Consider the following 18,596-nt stretch of genomic DNA (forward strand, 5'->3'; position numbering starts at 1 on the left):
TAATATAGTCCTTATAAAAATGAGAAGGTTAACACAAAAAAAATCCAAAACCACGGATTTGGTTCATTTTGCCCCATTGCATAACTATCACAATTACTTAAGGGATATATATAATTTGCATTAGCCAAAATTATATTCTATAAGACGCTATATTCAAAATTATCTTCTATAACTTGTACACATTTAAAAAATACACACAAAAATTAAAAAATCTTATAAATAAATTGTTCAAATAACATTCTTCATTAAAAAATCACACCTGAGTCTAATCACTTTAACTAGCAACTCAAACTCACGAACGAGAATGCAATAATTGGTCCTATATACCCCAAGTACTATTTTACATGAGAAAGGTAAGTCATGGGGCCAGTAATTATGAGGGAGTAAATTTTGACCAAAGTTGGATGATCAAAATTCAAAAGTGAAAAAGAAAAGGTATAACTAGAATATAAATGATCATGATACACTGAGGACTGAAAAAACCAAATATTGTTACTGTACTGAACTTTTTGGGATGGGTCCCTTTCTATTAGACTAGTTACAACTGGACTTTAATTAGTTTAACTATAGTCTTGTTCAAAATTTCAAAGAATAAATGGAATGGAATGAAAAAAAGGTGTGGGAATAGAAGGGATACAAGCCAAAATATGTGTCTTTTCTTGTCTATCAAACCCTCTTAGGATGAAGGATGATGATTGATGACTGTACTTTGTACCTTTCGGTGCTTATTATCCTTCCCTCCCAACATGGATGCCCTCATCTTTGACCATTGTTTGACTATTGTATATTCTCTTTATGTTAAATATCAATCTTTAATTAGTTTATTGGTGATTCACGCTAAAATTGGTAGGGAGAACCACGGTTCGATTTCCGTAACTGCGATAGCGAGAAAACTGGAATCTCAGAAATGACTCCCGAACCAAATTAAATTTGTGGTGAAAGCCAAAAATTTAAAATAAAAAAAAAATTAATTAGGGTTTTTATGGTTAGACAACGAGATTGTACCTCAAAGATTGACATATAATCATAACCTCTAGAGTGCAACAAGGTGACCTACTATGACTACTCATTTTTACCCTTCTATACTCTCACATTATAAGATCACAGAACAATTTCTAATAAAATTATTCATTATTATAAATCCATGGTATATTATGCAAATGTTGGTATTTGTGATGGTTTATACATTATAATGGCACATTGTAACCAAAAAAATACATTATAATGGCACATGCTCTCACTTTGTGTGTGTTATATTAGTACATCGAGTTGCCATTGTTTTACGTGTTCCTTATGAAAATTGAAAAAGTATACTCTCAAAGACAGAATTATTGGAACTTAATTAGGTATAGTGGTTAGGACTTATAGGATTGTGAATGTCATGTTTTGCCGGGAATAGTAAAGGTATTACATGTTTACCTAATGCAGTCTTTGTCTATTGAAGGTTTCAGTCAACGAAAAATCAACACACCACAAATTATAAGAAATTTAACATCATATATCATATATAATTAGAGTCAGGTTATATATATCAATCGTTAGTTGGTTCAGTAATGATTGACGCTAAACTTGGTAGGGAGGACCACGGTTCAATCCCCGCGATCGGGAAGGAGCTGAAACCACTTGATGTCATAACTGACCCCCCAAACCAGATTAAACTGGTGGTAAAATCTAAAAGAGCCATGTTATAGATACCAAATTGTTCGATACCAATTAGCACGAAAGTATTCCTAGTACCACCGTATGTCTGTGTCAACATATCTAATGAAAGTTATGCGTTCAAGCCAAGTTGACAGGCACATACAAGGCTATGTGAAATTGGAAAGAAATTACATTATGGTCAAATGCTGAACTTAAAAGCAAGTTTCCCCTTTTCCTTATTGGGGTTGTTAAATATTTTGTGTAAGGGGGACCTCTTTTTTATTTTATTTCATTCTTTGCAATACTTTTATTTTTTGGGTGAGTTAAGTCACAATCTATGTTCCCCATATGTTTTGCCTACAAACAAGTTATGTCGGCCATAGTTATATAATAGAAACACCCTCCTTACCAATCGTTAGTTGTCCCAATGGTGATTGACGCTGAATTTAGTAGGAAGAACCGCGGTTTGATCCTGACAACTATGATCGGAAGGAGGTTGGAACCACTTGATGTTAGAACTGACCTCCGAACCAGATTAAACTAGTGGTGAAAAAAGGAAAAAAAAACCCACCTTAACTTTATTGATTTATTAATTTTAATTAATTGCTAAGGTATCGTTTGGCTGGCTTTTTTTCCTCTTATTTAGAGCTTATGCAAATAACTTATGCAATTTTTATATATTATTATAAGTTTGTCAATGTAGTTTATGATAAAATAGCTTATAAAATAACATAAAACTTAATTTATATTGCATAAGCTATTTGCATAAGCTAAAAAAAAGCTAGGTCAAACTAACCAATTATCTTCATTTTCCTTCTACCTCTCATAAAAGCTAATTTTATGGTACACACGAATGAAACAAAATTTTCCATTATGTTCATGCAAAAAAAAAAAAAAACTATTATGCACAAGTTTAATTTTCTATTATGATGGAATTTTTTTATTGTGCGTGGTGTAGAACACTATCTTATTTGTGCATGTAGGTATAGCAAGTGTGAGATAAACATCCTAAATTGAATAGAAAAGTGGACGTTGAGAACTAAAGATATAATCTATAAATTTAATGTTTTAAGATTTTGAATAAAAATGCAGTTGTGAATACTCTTAACCTATGATGGTTTCGTGCTCTCCCCTCATGACCCGACTGTGGTTGTTAATCACTTGTCTCATGATCTGGTTGGCATGCATGCTCGACCCAGCTATATGCGCAAACATGTACTGTGACAGTGGACCTCCAATAAATGAGGGGCTAAAAAAAATTACAAAGTTGTATATCAGTAAATCAAGAGGTACCAAACTTAATATGTTATAACAAAATGTAAAGGCCCAGTTTTTAGGCTTTAGGCCCGGTCTCTTTAAAGCCCAAAATATTTAAGCGAAGCCTTCTTGTATACTTTGGACTGTGGGCCTGTTAACCTGTGCTATTCTAAGAAAAAAAGAAGATGTTTTCTCTTCCCCCTCCCATGAATCTTTTATACCCCCCAATATTCCAATTTTGTCCTTGCAGAAAAATTCGATTCGCATAAACCGAATTTTTTCTAGTACAAATTCAGAGTAAATTTCAGTTTTTAGAAACCGAAATTTGTTTTCAAGGCAAAAAAAATCTTCGGTTTCTACGAACCGAAGTTTTTTCAAGGGCAAAATTGGAAATTCAGGGGGATAAAAGATTCATGGGGGGTGGGGAGAGAAAACATCAAAAAAGAATATAAGGTCTGTCATTTTCTTCTTCTCAAATTGCTATGGTCGAGAGAAAACTTTACTACATAAATTTCTACATTGATATCTTCATCCTTATAAATAAAAAGATTTCCAATTATATCATTTTTATTATTATAAAAAATATATTTGGTATGTAAAAGTTTCAGGAGTTGAAAATAAATTAGAAAACTTGAGCTGATTTTCAGTAGCAAAACTTTGGCTCAAAGTTTTTGAAAATCTTTAGTTTAGTATTCCGATTTACAATTTTGACTAACCAAAAAACTTAGTTCAAGTTTTTCAAACTCATTTTGTAATTGTAGTTTTTTTTCTTTCTTTGAGTGGTAATGTTTTTTGAGACGTAATACATATCTAGTTATAATAAGGAGTAGTTGCATTACTCGACTTAAAACAAACATGATTTTGGGAGGTACAAAAGTGGAACTAAACATAGATTCACTTTTAGTCAAAAGTTAATTAAACTTAAACCAGTTTATGCTTGGTTGCATTGATATAAAAAGTGAGTGATGTTGAATAATAAATTTGTACGTAAAAATCACGTTTGGTGACTGATCCAAAGTAAGTATGGTGTTGGTGCATTTGTGGTTTAATATTGCAGTTGATTAAAAAGTTGTTAGTAAAAGTAATTTGTTCACTATTGTTTATTGGGTCACGCTAACCGGTGCCCTCGGGGCATTGGTTAAGGAAACCAAAAAAGGAAATTTTAAAATTGAAAATAACACTTTTTAGACTTTCGAGGCGTTGACCGCACAAACTTCAATATGATATTACTATATTTGGTTCCTTAAACAGTGCCCCGGGGGCATTGTTTAGCATTTTCCTTGTTTATTGTAATGTTATATTGTATCGGCTGTCATTTTTTTTTCTTTTACCACTAGTATTCGGTTCACTTGACTGCTTAATTTGGTTTGAAAGTCTGACATCAAGTGATTTCAACCCCTTCTCAATCACAGGTTGGAGAATCGAACCGTAATCCTATCTACCAAATCAAGCGTTAATCATCATTAAACTAACTAACCATTTGTTGTATCAGCTATCAACTTTCAAAACAATAAAGAGGAGTGCTAGCAACACACTCTTTAACAAACACATTCTAACACACTTTCTTCTATTGGTTAAAATTTATATAGGTCTCATAAAAGTTATATGAGTCCACATTTTTTTTATGGGACCCATGTGAATTTCAACCAATAAAAGAGAGTGTGTTGGAGTGTGTTTATTAAAGAGTTTGTTGCACGCAAAGATAAATTACACAAATCACATTAATGAGCAAAAACTTTGATGTTGGTCTTTAATTGCACGCAAAGATAAATTGAGTCACAAGCATATGTGGTGAAGCAAACCCATTAATTATTATCATTCATTGATGCACTCACACTCAACAATTGAATATATTCGGCCGGATTGCATACAAATGACTCTATTCAGCACATGAAGTTTTGTCGATCTATGGCACATATTTGAAAAAAAGCATGTGGAGACAAATAGGGTAGCTGGAATTTACCTAATTTTTTTTTGTAATTGGACTTTCTAATCACAACACATTTAATCAACTGCAATATTAAACCACAAATGCACCAACAAAAGAGATTACTCGTGTGGTAGTAATTGTTTTTTATATAGTAGGTGCCAACTGCAAAGGCATAGCCTTAAACAAACAAACATTGAATAAATAATTTTTGCCTACTCATATTACATTATTAGTTAGCTTTTGGCTCTTTATTTTTCCTCTTTGAACCTCAAAAATATGTTGGTACACGACACTTAGTTAATATTGCCACAGTATATATTGAAAATCTAGCTCCTAGAGCCTACATAAATTAAGGAAATAATATTGGTTTGTAACTATACTTAGCTAGTTATATTATATATATTAGGGATCTTTAATTATATGTTAACATCTATAAACTAGCTGTTGTACCAAAAAATCTATAAACTAGCTGTATTAGTCTTTTGTTCAATTAATCAAATCATATTAGGATTTAGGAACTGCCCTTTACAAAGATTTTTCGCAAGGGATTCTTGACTCTATTCCATTGTTAAAGTAATAGTTAGAAACTTAGAGGCATCTTCAAACTAAGAAGTCTAAAAACTAGCTACATCATACATATAGTATTATACCATATCTTATTAAATCACAATAATTATTTATAATTTACAAACACCTTCACAAAGTAATTTCCTTTATAATTTACAAACACTTACATCTTGAATTTTTTTTTTTTGGATGGAAAACTTAAAACAAAGGAATGCAGTGATATATTATTCATAATGGTTAAGGACCACCCAAATATACGACTTAAACAAGGACCACCAAGTTATAATAGTGGTTGGTGAAAGATGGCCACTAATAGAAAATTCTTTATGGAAAAGCAGACCCAATAATAGTGATAATTAATTACAATATCACTACTAATGATTTCCGAATGTACAAATAGTATAAACAATAAACAACGTAGTCAAATATCCTAATTAAGATATTGAACTCAAGTGATTAATAAATTTCCTTTAGAACGAATTATTCGAAAAAATCTGAGTTATGGTCAAAACAATATAAAAAATAGTCAATATAATTAATGAACCTGGATTCGATTTCTGCCCTAGATATACAGATGAGAATTAGATGACTTTGAACTTAGAAAGGCACTCTGCCTTTGGGTCAACTTCATCCATCTGATCAAGATCAAGTGTATTAAAAGTGTCCAACTCTTTATTTAAAAACAAATTAAAAACAACTCAACCCCTGTGAGTATTATCCTCTTTGGATAATTTCGAGTTCCGTTAAGAACAGAAGCAAAAACAAAAATTTTAGGTTTGGTTCAAAAATATACTATTTTAAAAATTATATTATTAATTTTATTTCCTTAATCATTGTTCCGGTGTACTATTTAACATTTCGCTTAACTTATATATCACTATAAGTATAAACTATAGGTTTAGTGAATTTATCATTTACTATATTTCAATTTAAAAATTATTCATCATATATTATATCACTTTATTTTTAATTATATAGTCACGGTTAGTCGGTTACAACTGTAGCCAAATCATTTTTTTTATTCTCTTTAATTAGCCACCATTTGCCACAGCTAAACCGTGTCTAATTGTTTTTTTTTTTTTGACTAAATAAAAGATATTCATTCATTCAAATTGATAAGAGTACATCGATGCAATACAAATCAAAATCGCTAAAAACAAAAAGGATGAATCTGCGAACAAACTCACAGCATCCGTGTTAATAGCATCAAACGGCATATTGCAAAAGCCTACATATTTGACTATATTGAAGTTTCCGAAACATTCATGTCGCCGGATCTGTAGCGTTGATGGTACAAAAGTCATTGATTGGATCTGCACTGGATCAACCTTAATCTTCAAACCTGAAACAAATGAACACCGCACAAAGACGGGACAACAATACTCCGCACTAAGACGGGACAACAATACTCCGCACTAAGACGGGACAACAATACTGAAAATCAAAACAAATGATAAAATCGCAAAGATGAAAACAAAACTATAAGACTTAAACTATGTGAAAATCACTTATTTGTATTAAAAAGCAAGAAGAAAAAGATGTAAAGGGGTGATTTTAGGCCAAAAATTGACCTAAAACCACCCCTCTATGGGTGAGAGAAGAAGAAGAAAATCAAAAAGAGTTTTAGGGCCGGCGGTGGTTAAAGAAGGTTTTTGTTTTGGGATACAAATTAAAAGTATAATTTAGTAAAGAAAAAACTCGTGTCTAATTGTTATATAACTGTGGTTATAAAAATGTTATAGCGCATTATATTGTTGTGGTAAATACCAAATTTAGTCGTGGTTAAATTTTACAACGCGCCATCTCAAAATTTCGGTGGTAAAATTTATTAGCCACAACCTATGTAATTTTTAGCTAGGTGACTAAATAGTATATTTTTTATAATGTTATATCCATTAGTTTTTAATCTAAATTTAATTCAGTATTGATAACTGGATAGATACTTGAGGTTTGTATGTATTTGATCAGTGATTCAAATTCAAGCTGTGATGAGTGTGTATAAAACAAACTATTTGTGAGACGTGAATTAACTAGTATTAAATTCAAGGCAAAATTACGCTAAATGTCGTTTATCTTATTTCTTTAATATTTTAGTTCTTTATCTTTTTTTGTAACACCTTGATCTTTTATATTTTTTTATAACATTTTGATCCTTTATCTTTTTTTATTTGTAACACTTTAGTCTTTTTTTTTTAATACTTTGTCTTTTATCTTATTTATTTATAAAAAATAAAGGACCAAAGTGGACGGTGGGATTAGTCCTTTGGATTAGTCGGTCCTAGGACCCGATACCAAGTCTTAAAAAAAATAAAGGACTAAAGTGTTACAAGAAAAAAAAATAAAGGACCAAAATGTTACAAAAAGAAAAGATAAAGGACCAAAGTGTTACAAAAAAAAATAAAAGATAAAAGATAAAAGACCAAAATGTTACAAAAAAAGATAAAGGACCAAAGTGTTACAAAAAAATAAGATAAAAGACCTGCACTGTAATTTTGCCTAAATTAAATAAATCTTGTCTACCAAAAAATTAAATAAATCTTGAATATTATTAAATCATGAGACTAGTCTCCACAATTACATGGAGATGATATGTTGGGAAATTTTTTGTGGATGTAAGCGCATGCATGGAGCACATTTATCATTTATGACACCTTTGGTGGCTTAGACCATCTCCAATGGTGGTACTTATATTTTTAAGTACTAGTACCTAATAGGTACTCTCATTGGAGCAAAAGCAAAATTGTACCTAATAGGTACTAGTTCTACAATAAGACATAGTACCTAAATAATTTTTGTGGGACCCATTTAAAATGATGTTGAGTTATTGGATAGATTTGTTACTAGTGAGACCAATTTAGAACTTTTGAAGAGGTTTTGGGTTGGAGGGATTGAATACTTATTATGTACTATTATTAAAAAAATTATAAATGAATGATGTGTACATGTGGGACCCACTTAAGTACTAAAAAATGAGTAGCTCCATTGTGGATGCTCTTATCAGCTAGTTTCTTGCGAGTTCATCCTTCTTACTACTTGTACATTAATTGATGCAAGGATAAGTAGATAACCACGTAACAAAGATATCTGTTTCAAAATATGTGCTTATTTAGTAAAGTTATTGGGCTCAAGTGATTAATGAGGTTCACCAAAAATGACGGATTTCGGGAGAACCCGGATTCGATTTTTGGATGGAACAATTTCTTGGTTACTTACCTCGCAGCCGAATTCTGGACTACTAGGGTCCCTTTCCCCTAGGAACTAGAGGGTTATAAACAAAAAAAATGTGCTTATTTCACATAAATTGAAAAGGACAATAAATAAATATATATATGGTTATCTTTGGATAATATCATGATAAAAACATTATATTATTACGTAGAAGTCGAGATTCAAACCTTTTAAAATTAAGAGTACATAATTTTTACTTCCAAAAAAAAAAAAAGAGTACATAATTTTTCCCGCACGTTCACAAATCCAGAATAGTAATTTGTTCATCTCTAATATAAAAAGTGATTAATAAACACCTAATTAATATCGAATCTATCACAATTCAGGAAACAAAAATTAGTTAACCAACATCACTATAAATAAATACATAACGTTACGTAGCCTAAGATTTTATTATAAAGTCTCATTGAATTGAAAAAGCCCCACTACCACATGCAAACAAGTGTTCCAGCTCTTCCATCCATATTTTTCATTTCGTCGGCGTCTTTTGCTTCACCTCTCCTTATCTCTAGCATTGTTTATTTTATTTTAGGCAAATGTCATTTTCATTTCAACTATAATGCACTTTTTATCTTTTCTTTTCCTTTCATTTCCTATCGACCATTCAAAGCTCTTTGCCAATAAAATATTAATGTCATATAGTAGTCTCATATTCAATTGGAATCTAACACGTGTTACCTTAGAGACCAGCCTTATATTTTTTTTTTATTGTATTGATGAAAATATTCATATGATCATTATATTATAGTCCATTGTTCACACACAACAACAACACAATAATGATAGCAATACATTTTATAACACAATCATTTTAACAAACACTCTTTTACCAATTCCAATTAATTGAGGATTCCACCGAATCACGTAGGTTCCATATGGAATTGTTAGTTGATCCATATGAATTTCAATAGTTAAAAGAATGTGTATTGCTAACTAAATGGTTTATTTATTTTTTATGCAGATGCATTTGTTAATGTTAATGGATTTGAATTTCACGCATAAAACTATTTTAAATAACAAAAGTGTTCAAGAATATTAATACATCCAATAATCAGGAACATAAATAATGTGAGACTCTAAATAAAAATGAATTATTTGCTGTCAATTTTGAATGTAGTTGCTCTTAGAGTTAAAGTTAAACCTAATTCTCTATTTTAAAATGGTATTAGAGTCTCTTTCATAATTCGTTAAGCCACCTACTGTCAGGTTTTTTTACTAGGCCACCATTTATATTTACGCATCAAGTTTAATAGTGCTGACTGTGAGGGGGTACGGTGCGTTAAAATTTTAAAGTCTCACATCAGTAATCAAGCCTTATTAATATTATGTCGGGTGTGCAATATTAAGCCAGACCAACCATTATATGCAAATATATGTAAATGAGTGGCATGAGATGGGAAAGTATCAATTAAACCACAATTTCTTACTATTGTCAAAAAATAGAAAACCACAATTTCTTGCTTTTTTAATAAAAAAGCTCAATTTCTTTTGTGTCTTATATACTGCAGTAATTGGTAGGGCAGCTATTTAAATTGATAATGTTTGTACCCACCATTGATTTGGATCTCACATGTATGTGTTCCTACCATAGGGCCATAACAGACTCTATTATCCAATTGTAAGCTGCCATACATATATGGACAAATATATCTCCCTCTATTAAGAATTAAGAAATCCTACATTCTAATTTTAGAAACCGGTTTTATTAGGTTGAATTAGGTCTAAATGTCAGCTTTAAGATGGTATAGAGTCTCTTCGAAATAATTGATATTGGAACATACCTAGAAAATATTTTAGAAGTATCTAACAAACCAATTTGGAGGCATGTACCCTTATTTTTTGAGGCCCTGTCTGAAGGATTGTGTTGCCCTTGCTCAGAGTTGACCCTGCGCACCACACTCAATAATGTTGGACATGAGGGGGTGTGTTAAAATGACCATGTATATGAGTTTATAAAGTAGTATTATTGTTAATCATTACTTTACAAGTCAATTTTGTAGCGTTTAGTTAAATTCAACTTTCAATTCTAATACCCTCCTTCCGTCATTATAATATAGTATATAATATATAATTAAAAAAATGAAAATAATATTTTTAAGAACTTTTAATTACTTGTTTTTGCATTGTTATCGAGCGGCGCTAAGATTCGTATTTTTATAAATATATATACATCATCAGAAGTTCATAATTCTATTGCAAAACTTTGTATAAGTATGTATATGAACAAAATCTCATAAAACAAACAAAATTTATAAAGAAAATAGAAAAGATGGACATTTAATAATTATGAGAAAAAGACTTTACATACTTTAATGAAAAATCTTATCATGCAATTATCAAAAAAGAAAGAAAATCTTATCATGCAATGATATTGCCACACCCTACCAATTTAGATTTTTTTTTTATTATAGATTTTTTAATTTGTAAATAATAATCGCACAATGTTTAAAATAATAAAATCTATATATTAGCGTTAGCTTTTGATAAAAATAAAATAAAATACAAGCGCTGGCACATTTATTAGCATTCTTTTTTATGGAATTTACTTATTTTTTATGTAAAGATTTACAGTAGTTGCTTAAAAAAAAATTATAGATTTATTGAATGGACGTGATGATATGATATAGATTATGATGTATGTGGACGGCTATAGATAATGAAAGAAGTAAGGATATTTTAGCTAGTTTTAGTTATTTAAGATACTTTTCCAATCTCCACCCAAAAAAGGAGCTGATATTTATACATGCAAGCTACCATACAAAATGTTGTTGAAAAGTCAGTGACCATAGCAAATTGACAATAATACCATTATTATATGGCTCCTACTTCTTATTTCATTTTTTATTTATAGATAAATATGTTGGTCTACCAACAATGAATTGATTCAAATGATAATAGTTTTAGTCACTTTAAACATACGATTAGTGGTTTGATTCTTGATTCATGTGTATTCAGAAAATTGAATTGAAAAGGAAAAACTCACCTTGTATACCCACAAGTTCCTCGGCGAAGATTAATCATCATTAAAAACAGATTATTTCTTCCGTTATAATGTAAGATACTGATATGCATTTTTATGTTGGGACTAACTTGAACATAAAAAATTATGAGAATAAATGGAGTGTATTTTATTCTATTTTTCTATCTAACTATTTCCTCTAAGCTTTTTTATAATAAAAAAATTTACTTTTTAGATTCGTGAAACATTTGATGTACTTATCACATATAATTGTAAAATTTGTTTATTTTTTAAGAGCAAATTTAGTTTATTTTTAAGGTCAAATTTATTATTATCATCTGTCATAAGTATCTCTCTCGATTATCTCTTCTAGCATGTATAATGTAAGTGAATGCTGGTAAACGTAGAGAATCTATTTCCTTCCAAGTTGTGTATTCAATTTTTTCAAAGTTAAAATTTTGTTTTTTTTTTTAATACAAAACTTTCATTCTAACAAACGTTAGCCATACTTGACTTTATTTTAAGTCGAGTCTTAGTGAAGTCCGACAAAAATTGTTCCAATTAGAAATCAAACTTAGATATCTATTGTCGAGAGTCATTCTATATTATGTGTCAGAACACAACCCGCACGAAAATCGTCTCCGATGACATGCAGATGCGCTCAGAGCAAATTTTAAATTCCTTGACATATGCAACATCTGAGTTTGTGTTTTGGCACAAAGGAGAACGCACATGCTATCATCCTCCGAATCAAAGGCAAGCTGAGGTGTCGAACACCTCAAACCAACCCTATGTGTTCAAACTAATAATTCACTTGTTGGTTGGAATGCACGTAAGACATCGACAAGTTTTCCTAAATAATCTTATGTTTAAGAGAAGTTCATCGACCACTTGAGACAAACCATGTTAGACTCTTTATTAAAGCTTTATTTTTCTTACTTACTCGCTCCAACTAAAAAAACGCTTTCTCTCTCTAGAAGCAAAGTACTCACTCACTCCATCAAGTCATCAACAACCTTCTCCTCCTCGAATCTCCCACTTTCACATACAGACAGATACGGAGAGGAGGGAGAGTGTGTGTGCGCGCGTCACCAGTTTTCAGTTACTGGATTGATTGATTGATTCATTCAAAGCATCTTTTTTCTCGGTAATTGTCACTCACTTCAATCTTTCTCCATCTTCTTCTTCTTCCGTTTCACCGTCATTAACAATGGGAGAATAGAGATTCAGATTAATAAATGGAATAAAACCAAATTCAACTATTTACAAATTTAAATCAAAACTCAAATCGTGACGTTGATTGGATTTAACGTTTCTTTAGGTTCCGCTGATGTTTGTTGATAATGTGATGTGATGACTGAGTGAGTGATTCCTTCTCCTTGTTGCATAGTCATGGCTTCCGATTCGTCCTCCCAAGGTAACGCCTCCTCCATCACTTGCGTATTTTCTGTTTTATTACTTTGTTCATCTCAATTTCTTCTAATTTCAGTAGATTGATTATGTTCAATTCTCTCAAAGATTAATCTAATCGGTGTTATGCTTTACGTGATTTAACGATCCACCTGTTGATTAATCTCTATCATATTATCATGTTTTAGCATTGTGATTTCGAATAACGTATCTGATTCATTTTTCTGTGGATTCATGTATTTTCTTTCGTTTCTGAGGCATGGCATGGCATGTCAAGGTTTTTTTATGTCTATGCGTCCATAATTGCGTTAATTCTTGTGTTTAATTGCAATTTTCTGCATTAAAATGAATCACAATATTGGATTTCTTATCTTTATCTAACATAATTTGGTCTGATTTAATGTCACACCACTTAATTTAATGATCTGCTTGTTGATTAATCTCTACGATATCATTTTTTAGCGTTCTGATTTATGACTTATCAAATTTATCTGTGGTTTGATTTTTTTTGTTGTGTTATCTTTTTTTGGTTTAGAATCTGTGCTATATATATCCTTTTATTGCCAAGCTATACAGTTAATATTTTATTGATGCATTTCGAAGAAGAAAAGAGTCTTTGATTAAAGTAGGCTTATAATTATATATGCGATGTGCTAGCAACTAAATTAGAGGTCTATGAAGGTGCCTATAAAAGTCAAAGGAAGTTAAGTCCAGTTGCCTAATTGGTTGACTTTGATTAGTCTCCATTACACCCAGCTTTCCAATATTTCTATATTCCATTATGCTTCAAGTGGTTGGGATGTCCATGCGAGTTGTGATGCAAGGTCAACCAGTTACAATTTTATACGTTTTATTGTGTTGTTTGCTCTTGTTTTCTTCGTTGTATTCTATGTAATCAACATTTTAGACAAAAATAAAATAAAATTGGGCCCTTAACTTGTCAAATGTGCATGTAGATAGATAAATGCATTATAGTTTCATGTATAAAATTCAGTATTTATGCTTATAGGTGTGTAAACTTTTCAATTTCTTGATATTGACATGTCTATCATGAATAAGTCTTTGCTGAAAAAGTCTTGTTTCCTTCACCACTTGGAAGTTTTTAAGTTGGAATCCTCTTATATATATATATATATATATATATATATATATATATATATATATATATGTACTAATATTTGTTTTCTTTTTCCTTGATCCTAGGTGTTGCTCTTGATCCTTCGAAATTTAGTAAAATGAGTATGGAGAGAAAAAGAGAGCTTGTATATGAAATATCTAAAGTGTCTCGTGATGGTGCATCTGAGATGCTGCAGTCGTGTAGCCGTCAAGAGATTTTGCAAATATTGTGTGCTGAGATGGGAAAAGAAAGGAAGTATACTGGCCTGACAAAGGTGAAAATTATTGAAAATCTTCTAAAAATTGTTTCCGAAAAGAATTCAAGTGGACATGATATTGCCACCGACCTTGAACCACATTCTTTTCCTGCAAACAGTCAGAAACCGGCTAAAAGGCAGAGAAAAACTGAGAATCCATCTCGGTTAGCTATTCCGGCAAACAATGTTTTAGTCAATAATGGTGACGATGCGAGTAATAATACTACATACTGCAAAAACTCAGCATGCAAGGCTACCCTAAATCAAGCAGATGCATTTTGCAAAAGATGTTCATGTTGTATTTGTCATCAATATGATGACAACAAAGACCCTAGTCTGTGGTTAATATGCAGCTCTGAAGCTCCATTTCCCGGTGTTTCCTGTGGCTTGTCATGCCACCTTGAGTGTGCTTTAAAACATGCTGGTTCTGGAATTGGCAAAGACGGTGAACATCCCAAACTTGATGGAGGCTTCTACTGTGTCTCATGTGGGAAAGTAAATGATTTACTCGGGTAAGTTCTAAACTTATGTAATTGATTTTCTTAGATGAAATCGTTTATCCATTTATAAGCTTCTCTTTTATTTTTTCCCCATTTTTCTCTGACTTGGTCTTCAAGTCTTTTCTACACTTGAAGCTTTGTGTTCATGCAAATCATTGATATTATTAGTATTAAAGATGATTATATTTAGTAATTTGTTGTTTGCAAGATGCATCAAAATAAACAATGACTAAAGAAATAAGTTCAGAGTCTTGGAAATTTTTCATGCTAAAGTCTTCTCCTTCTTCATGCTAAAGTTTCTTAACGGACCATTGAAAATCTATCTCTCCGTTTGTAATCCTTTCCTCCTTTTTCTTGGGCTTTCAGGTTTTATATATAATCATATGATTTTTTAATTCATGATTTGCTTTAAACATTCATAGGACTTCCATATCAAGATTATTAGTATTACGTATGATCGGCATTGTGGAAGAGAAAGACTTATAAACTGTTGAATGTTCTTTTGCTTTGCTATAGTGATTACTGAACTCTACTCAACACAGTGTGGGGAAGATATTGCTGTTATTCAATCAAAAGATTGTAAATTATTTACTTCATTATGTGTGGGTTGCACTATAATCATTTTAGAATGATTTTTGAAAAATCTGTAGGGTATCTACAATCTCATCTAAGCTTGTTTCATAAATGTATTAGATGCTGGAGAAAACAACTGATGGTAGCAAAGGATGCTAGACGTGTGGACATACTATGCTATCGTGTCTCCTTAAGTCAAAAACTTTTGCAAGGGACTGAAATGTATGGAGAACTTTATGAAATTGTTGATCAAGCAGTGAAGAAACTTGAACCGGAGGTGGGTCCACTGACTGGCTCACCACTGAAGATTGGTAGGGGGATTGTGAACAGGCTTTCTTCAGGACCTGAGGTTCAGAAACTTTGTGGTGTTGCTCTTGAATCACTTGATTCAATGCTTTCTAAAAGGATCTTGCCTCCGACGCCCAATCCAACTATTCAAGGTGTTCATTCACTCTTTTTACAAAATATGATGCCTTTTTCACTGGTTTTTAAAATTAGACGATGATCCATGTGACATTGTAAATGTGTTCTATGGAACTAACTGCTCTACTACTTTCATTTATGGTAATTGATATAATGGTATAGCTTTATTAGTGTATTAAGGAGAAATTAATTTTGTATGAATGGATTTTATATTTAAGAATGTTTGCCCACAAGTAATTTTGAGTAATTCACATGTACCTTCTGGTAATTGGTGGAGGTAAAAAAATAAAAACTTTTAACCACATGTGACAGTGTTAACTAACTTTTGGGACATACAGTGACATCCGGGATTGACATGAAAACTTAAATTTTTGACCTTTGAGATTATATTTATGTATATGTACTTATACTATTTGATTTTGTTTTGAATTTATTAACTATAATATTGCAAAAAATTGTTAGCAGATTGACTTTTTGCCATTGTGTTCACTCTCTCAAATAAGGTAATTATTGATCAGTCTGTGTCTACAGTTTCAGATGGAAGTTTACTAGGGCCAAATATGGTGAGGTTTGAAGATGTCACTGCAACATCCCTCACTGTTATTTTGTGTTTGGAAGATCCTTCTGGAGAAAATAATGGTGGTTACGCCGTGTGGCATCGCAAGGCTGATGATGCGAACTATCCATTGGACCCAACTTGCATGAATCTCCTACCAAATAGAAGACTCGACATCAGGGATTTACTTCCAGCTACAGAATACAGTTTCAAAGTTGTTTCCAATGATTTGAGGAAGTCAGGTATCTGCGAAGTTCAAGTCTCAACAGAGCATGGTGAGGATGAAGTCCCAAATTGTTCAGCAACGGAAAGAAGTCAGAGCCCAGTAACCAACTGTAGCAGTCTTTCCAATCCATCATCAGTGGAAGATGAAACTAATCATAGCGACCAGACCGACAATCGATCAGATAATTATCCTATTTATCACAAGGATAGCAACCAGCTTGCTTCTGAAAATTTATCTAATGATGCTATTAACTGTTCCAATTTGGGCGGAGTGGGACGTCCAACTGATGCAGATTCCTTGTCAGACAAGCAGGTTGCTGTAGGAATGACCGGCACTATACCTAGTTCTGATGCACTAAAGCTTGAAAACAAGCATTCGGGAGAGGAACAAGTAACCGAGGACATGAGCACCGATGATGGGTCAGTTCCAACAGGAAGGGAATGTGTTCCGTTAGCAGGTACCTCAAAAGGGGGATTGCCTAATACTCCCGGCAGGTTGGAATTACTTAAAGATGGCCCGGGAAGAAAAGGTAGATCTAAATTAAGTGGCAAAGATCTAGAAAATGGATCTGGGAAAAGGGGTGGTCCTCGAGATGGAAGCACATCCAAGAAGAGAAGTGGTGAAAGGCAAGGCGAAGGCTGTGAGGGAAATGGTTTTCCGGATCGGGATTTCGAATATTATGTGAAGGTGATTAGATGGTTAGAGTGTGAAGGACACATAGAAAAGAACTTCAGACAGAAATTTCTGACTTGGTACAGCTTAAGAGCAACCCCTGAAGAAATAAGGATTGTGAAAATATATGTAGATACATTTCATGAAGATCCGGCTTCTCTTGCTGAGCAACTTGTGGACACCTTCTCAGATTGTGTATCAAACAAGAGATCATCGGTTCCTGCAGGGTTCTGCATGAAGCTTTGGCATTGACCAGATTTTGTAGGTCCGGCTACTAGCCTTGAAGCTTGAAGCTCTCTTGGGTTGTGATGAAGTAATTCTTTAGGTTTATAATAGTCTTCATTTAGATTGTCATCAATTATATTAATTTCAACATCGTCATTCATATTTTAGATTTACTTAAATTATACAATTATTACTATTTCAAATTGATAAATTATCAGTGGATGACATTGAAGGGTTTTATGCTGAACATGGTCAAAATAGACAATAATGTTCTTTTAATGTTAATGGATTTGTCCATAAATTCATAATTCCATAAGTCAAATATCAATTTCAAATCTTGAATTTCAGTTGTAGCGTGAACTTTTTACTATTTTGGTACGACTTTGATTGAAATCTATGCAAAATGCGGATATGCTAATACATGGAATGCTGTGATCTTCGGAAATTTGATCTGATATGAAATTGAATCCTATACACACAGTTGTAGGGACTTTTAGATTTAAAGAGATAAATTTTTCTCTCTCGATATATCTAAAGAGAATTCAATTCAGGTCCGATCGATCTTTTGGATTTAGGCGCCAGATAAGAATCTGTTTGCCCTTTAAAATCTCTGTTGGAATGATAAGGGTTGTACTCAAACCAAATGCAATGACTTTTTTCTATGTAGTTCTAGCTGCATGTAGGTAATCACAAATATCTGATTAAAGCATGGTGTTTGGAATGCATGGTTGAGATTTTTTGGTTTTAGATTTAGGATCCTTAACATTAAAAACCATTAACATTGATAGAATTAGAGTTCCAACATAGTGGAAGAAGGAAGATACAATATTGTTTGGAGCTTCTTAGAATTGGATCAACCTGTCCACAATTATAAAGCTTGTTGATATTCAGGACAGGCTACAGCGTTTTAGTGAATTGCAAAAGGTTATTGGGACTTAGAACACCCACAGTATGTGGCACATCCAACCAAACTTGTCTTCAGTGCACCAAAAAGACCAAAAGAAAAACATTGGGAGGAATCTTTTGTATATTTTATTCAAACTATGGCTTTCTTCG

General features: G+C 32.1%; 1 protein-coding gene across 2 annotated transcripts; it reads left to right on the forward strand.

Annotated features, from left to right (window-relative positions):
- Positions 1 to 12,362: 12,362 nt before the first annotated feature.
- Positions 12,363 to 17,841, forward strand: LOC123907073 (VIN3-like protein 2). Of its 2 annotated transcripts, none has more exons than XM_045957162.1 (5): positions 12,363 to 12,729; positions 12,904 to 12,999; positions 14,196 to 14,877; positions 15,559 to 15,878; positions 16,393 to 17,841. In XM_045957162.1, the coding sequence occupies exons 2-5, from the start codon at positions 12,975 to 12,977 to the stop codon at positions 17,565 to 17,567; spliced, it is 2,202 nt and encodes a 733-aa protein (XP_045813118.1). In that variant the 5' UTR covers positions 12,363 to 12,729; positions 12,904 to 12,974; the 3' UTR covers positions 17,568 to 17,841. The 2 variants fall into 2 exon arrangements, with proteins under 2 accessions (XP_045813118.1, XP_045813119.1); XM_045957163.1 differs by having other exon boundaries at positions 12,524 to 12,729; positions 16,399 to 17,841.
- Positions 17,842 to 18,596: the final 755 nt, after the last annotated feature.

Source organism: Trifolium pratense, linkage group LG2, assembly GCF_020283565.1.
Source record: "Trifolium pratense cultivar HEN17-A07 linkage group LG2, ARS_RC_1.1, whole genome shotgun sequence".
Lineage (NCBI taxonomy): Eukaryota > Viridiplantae > Streptophyta > Magnoliopsida > Fabales > Fabaceae > Trifolium > Trifolium pratense.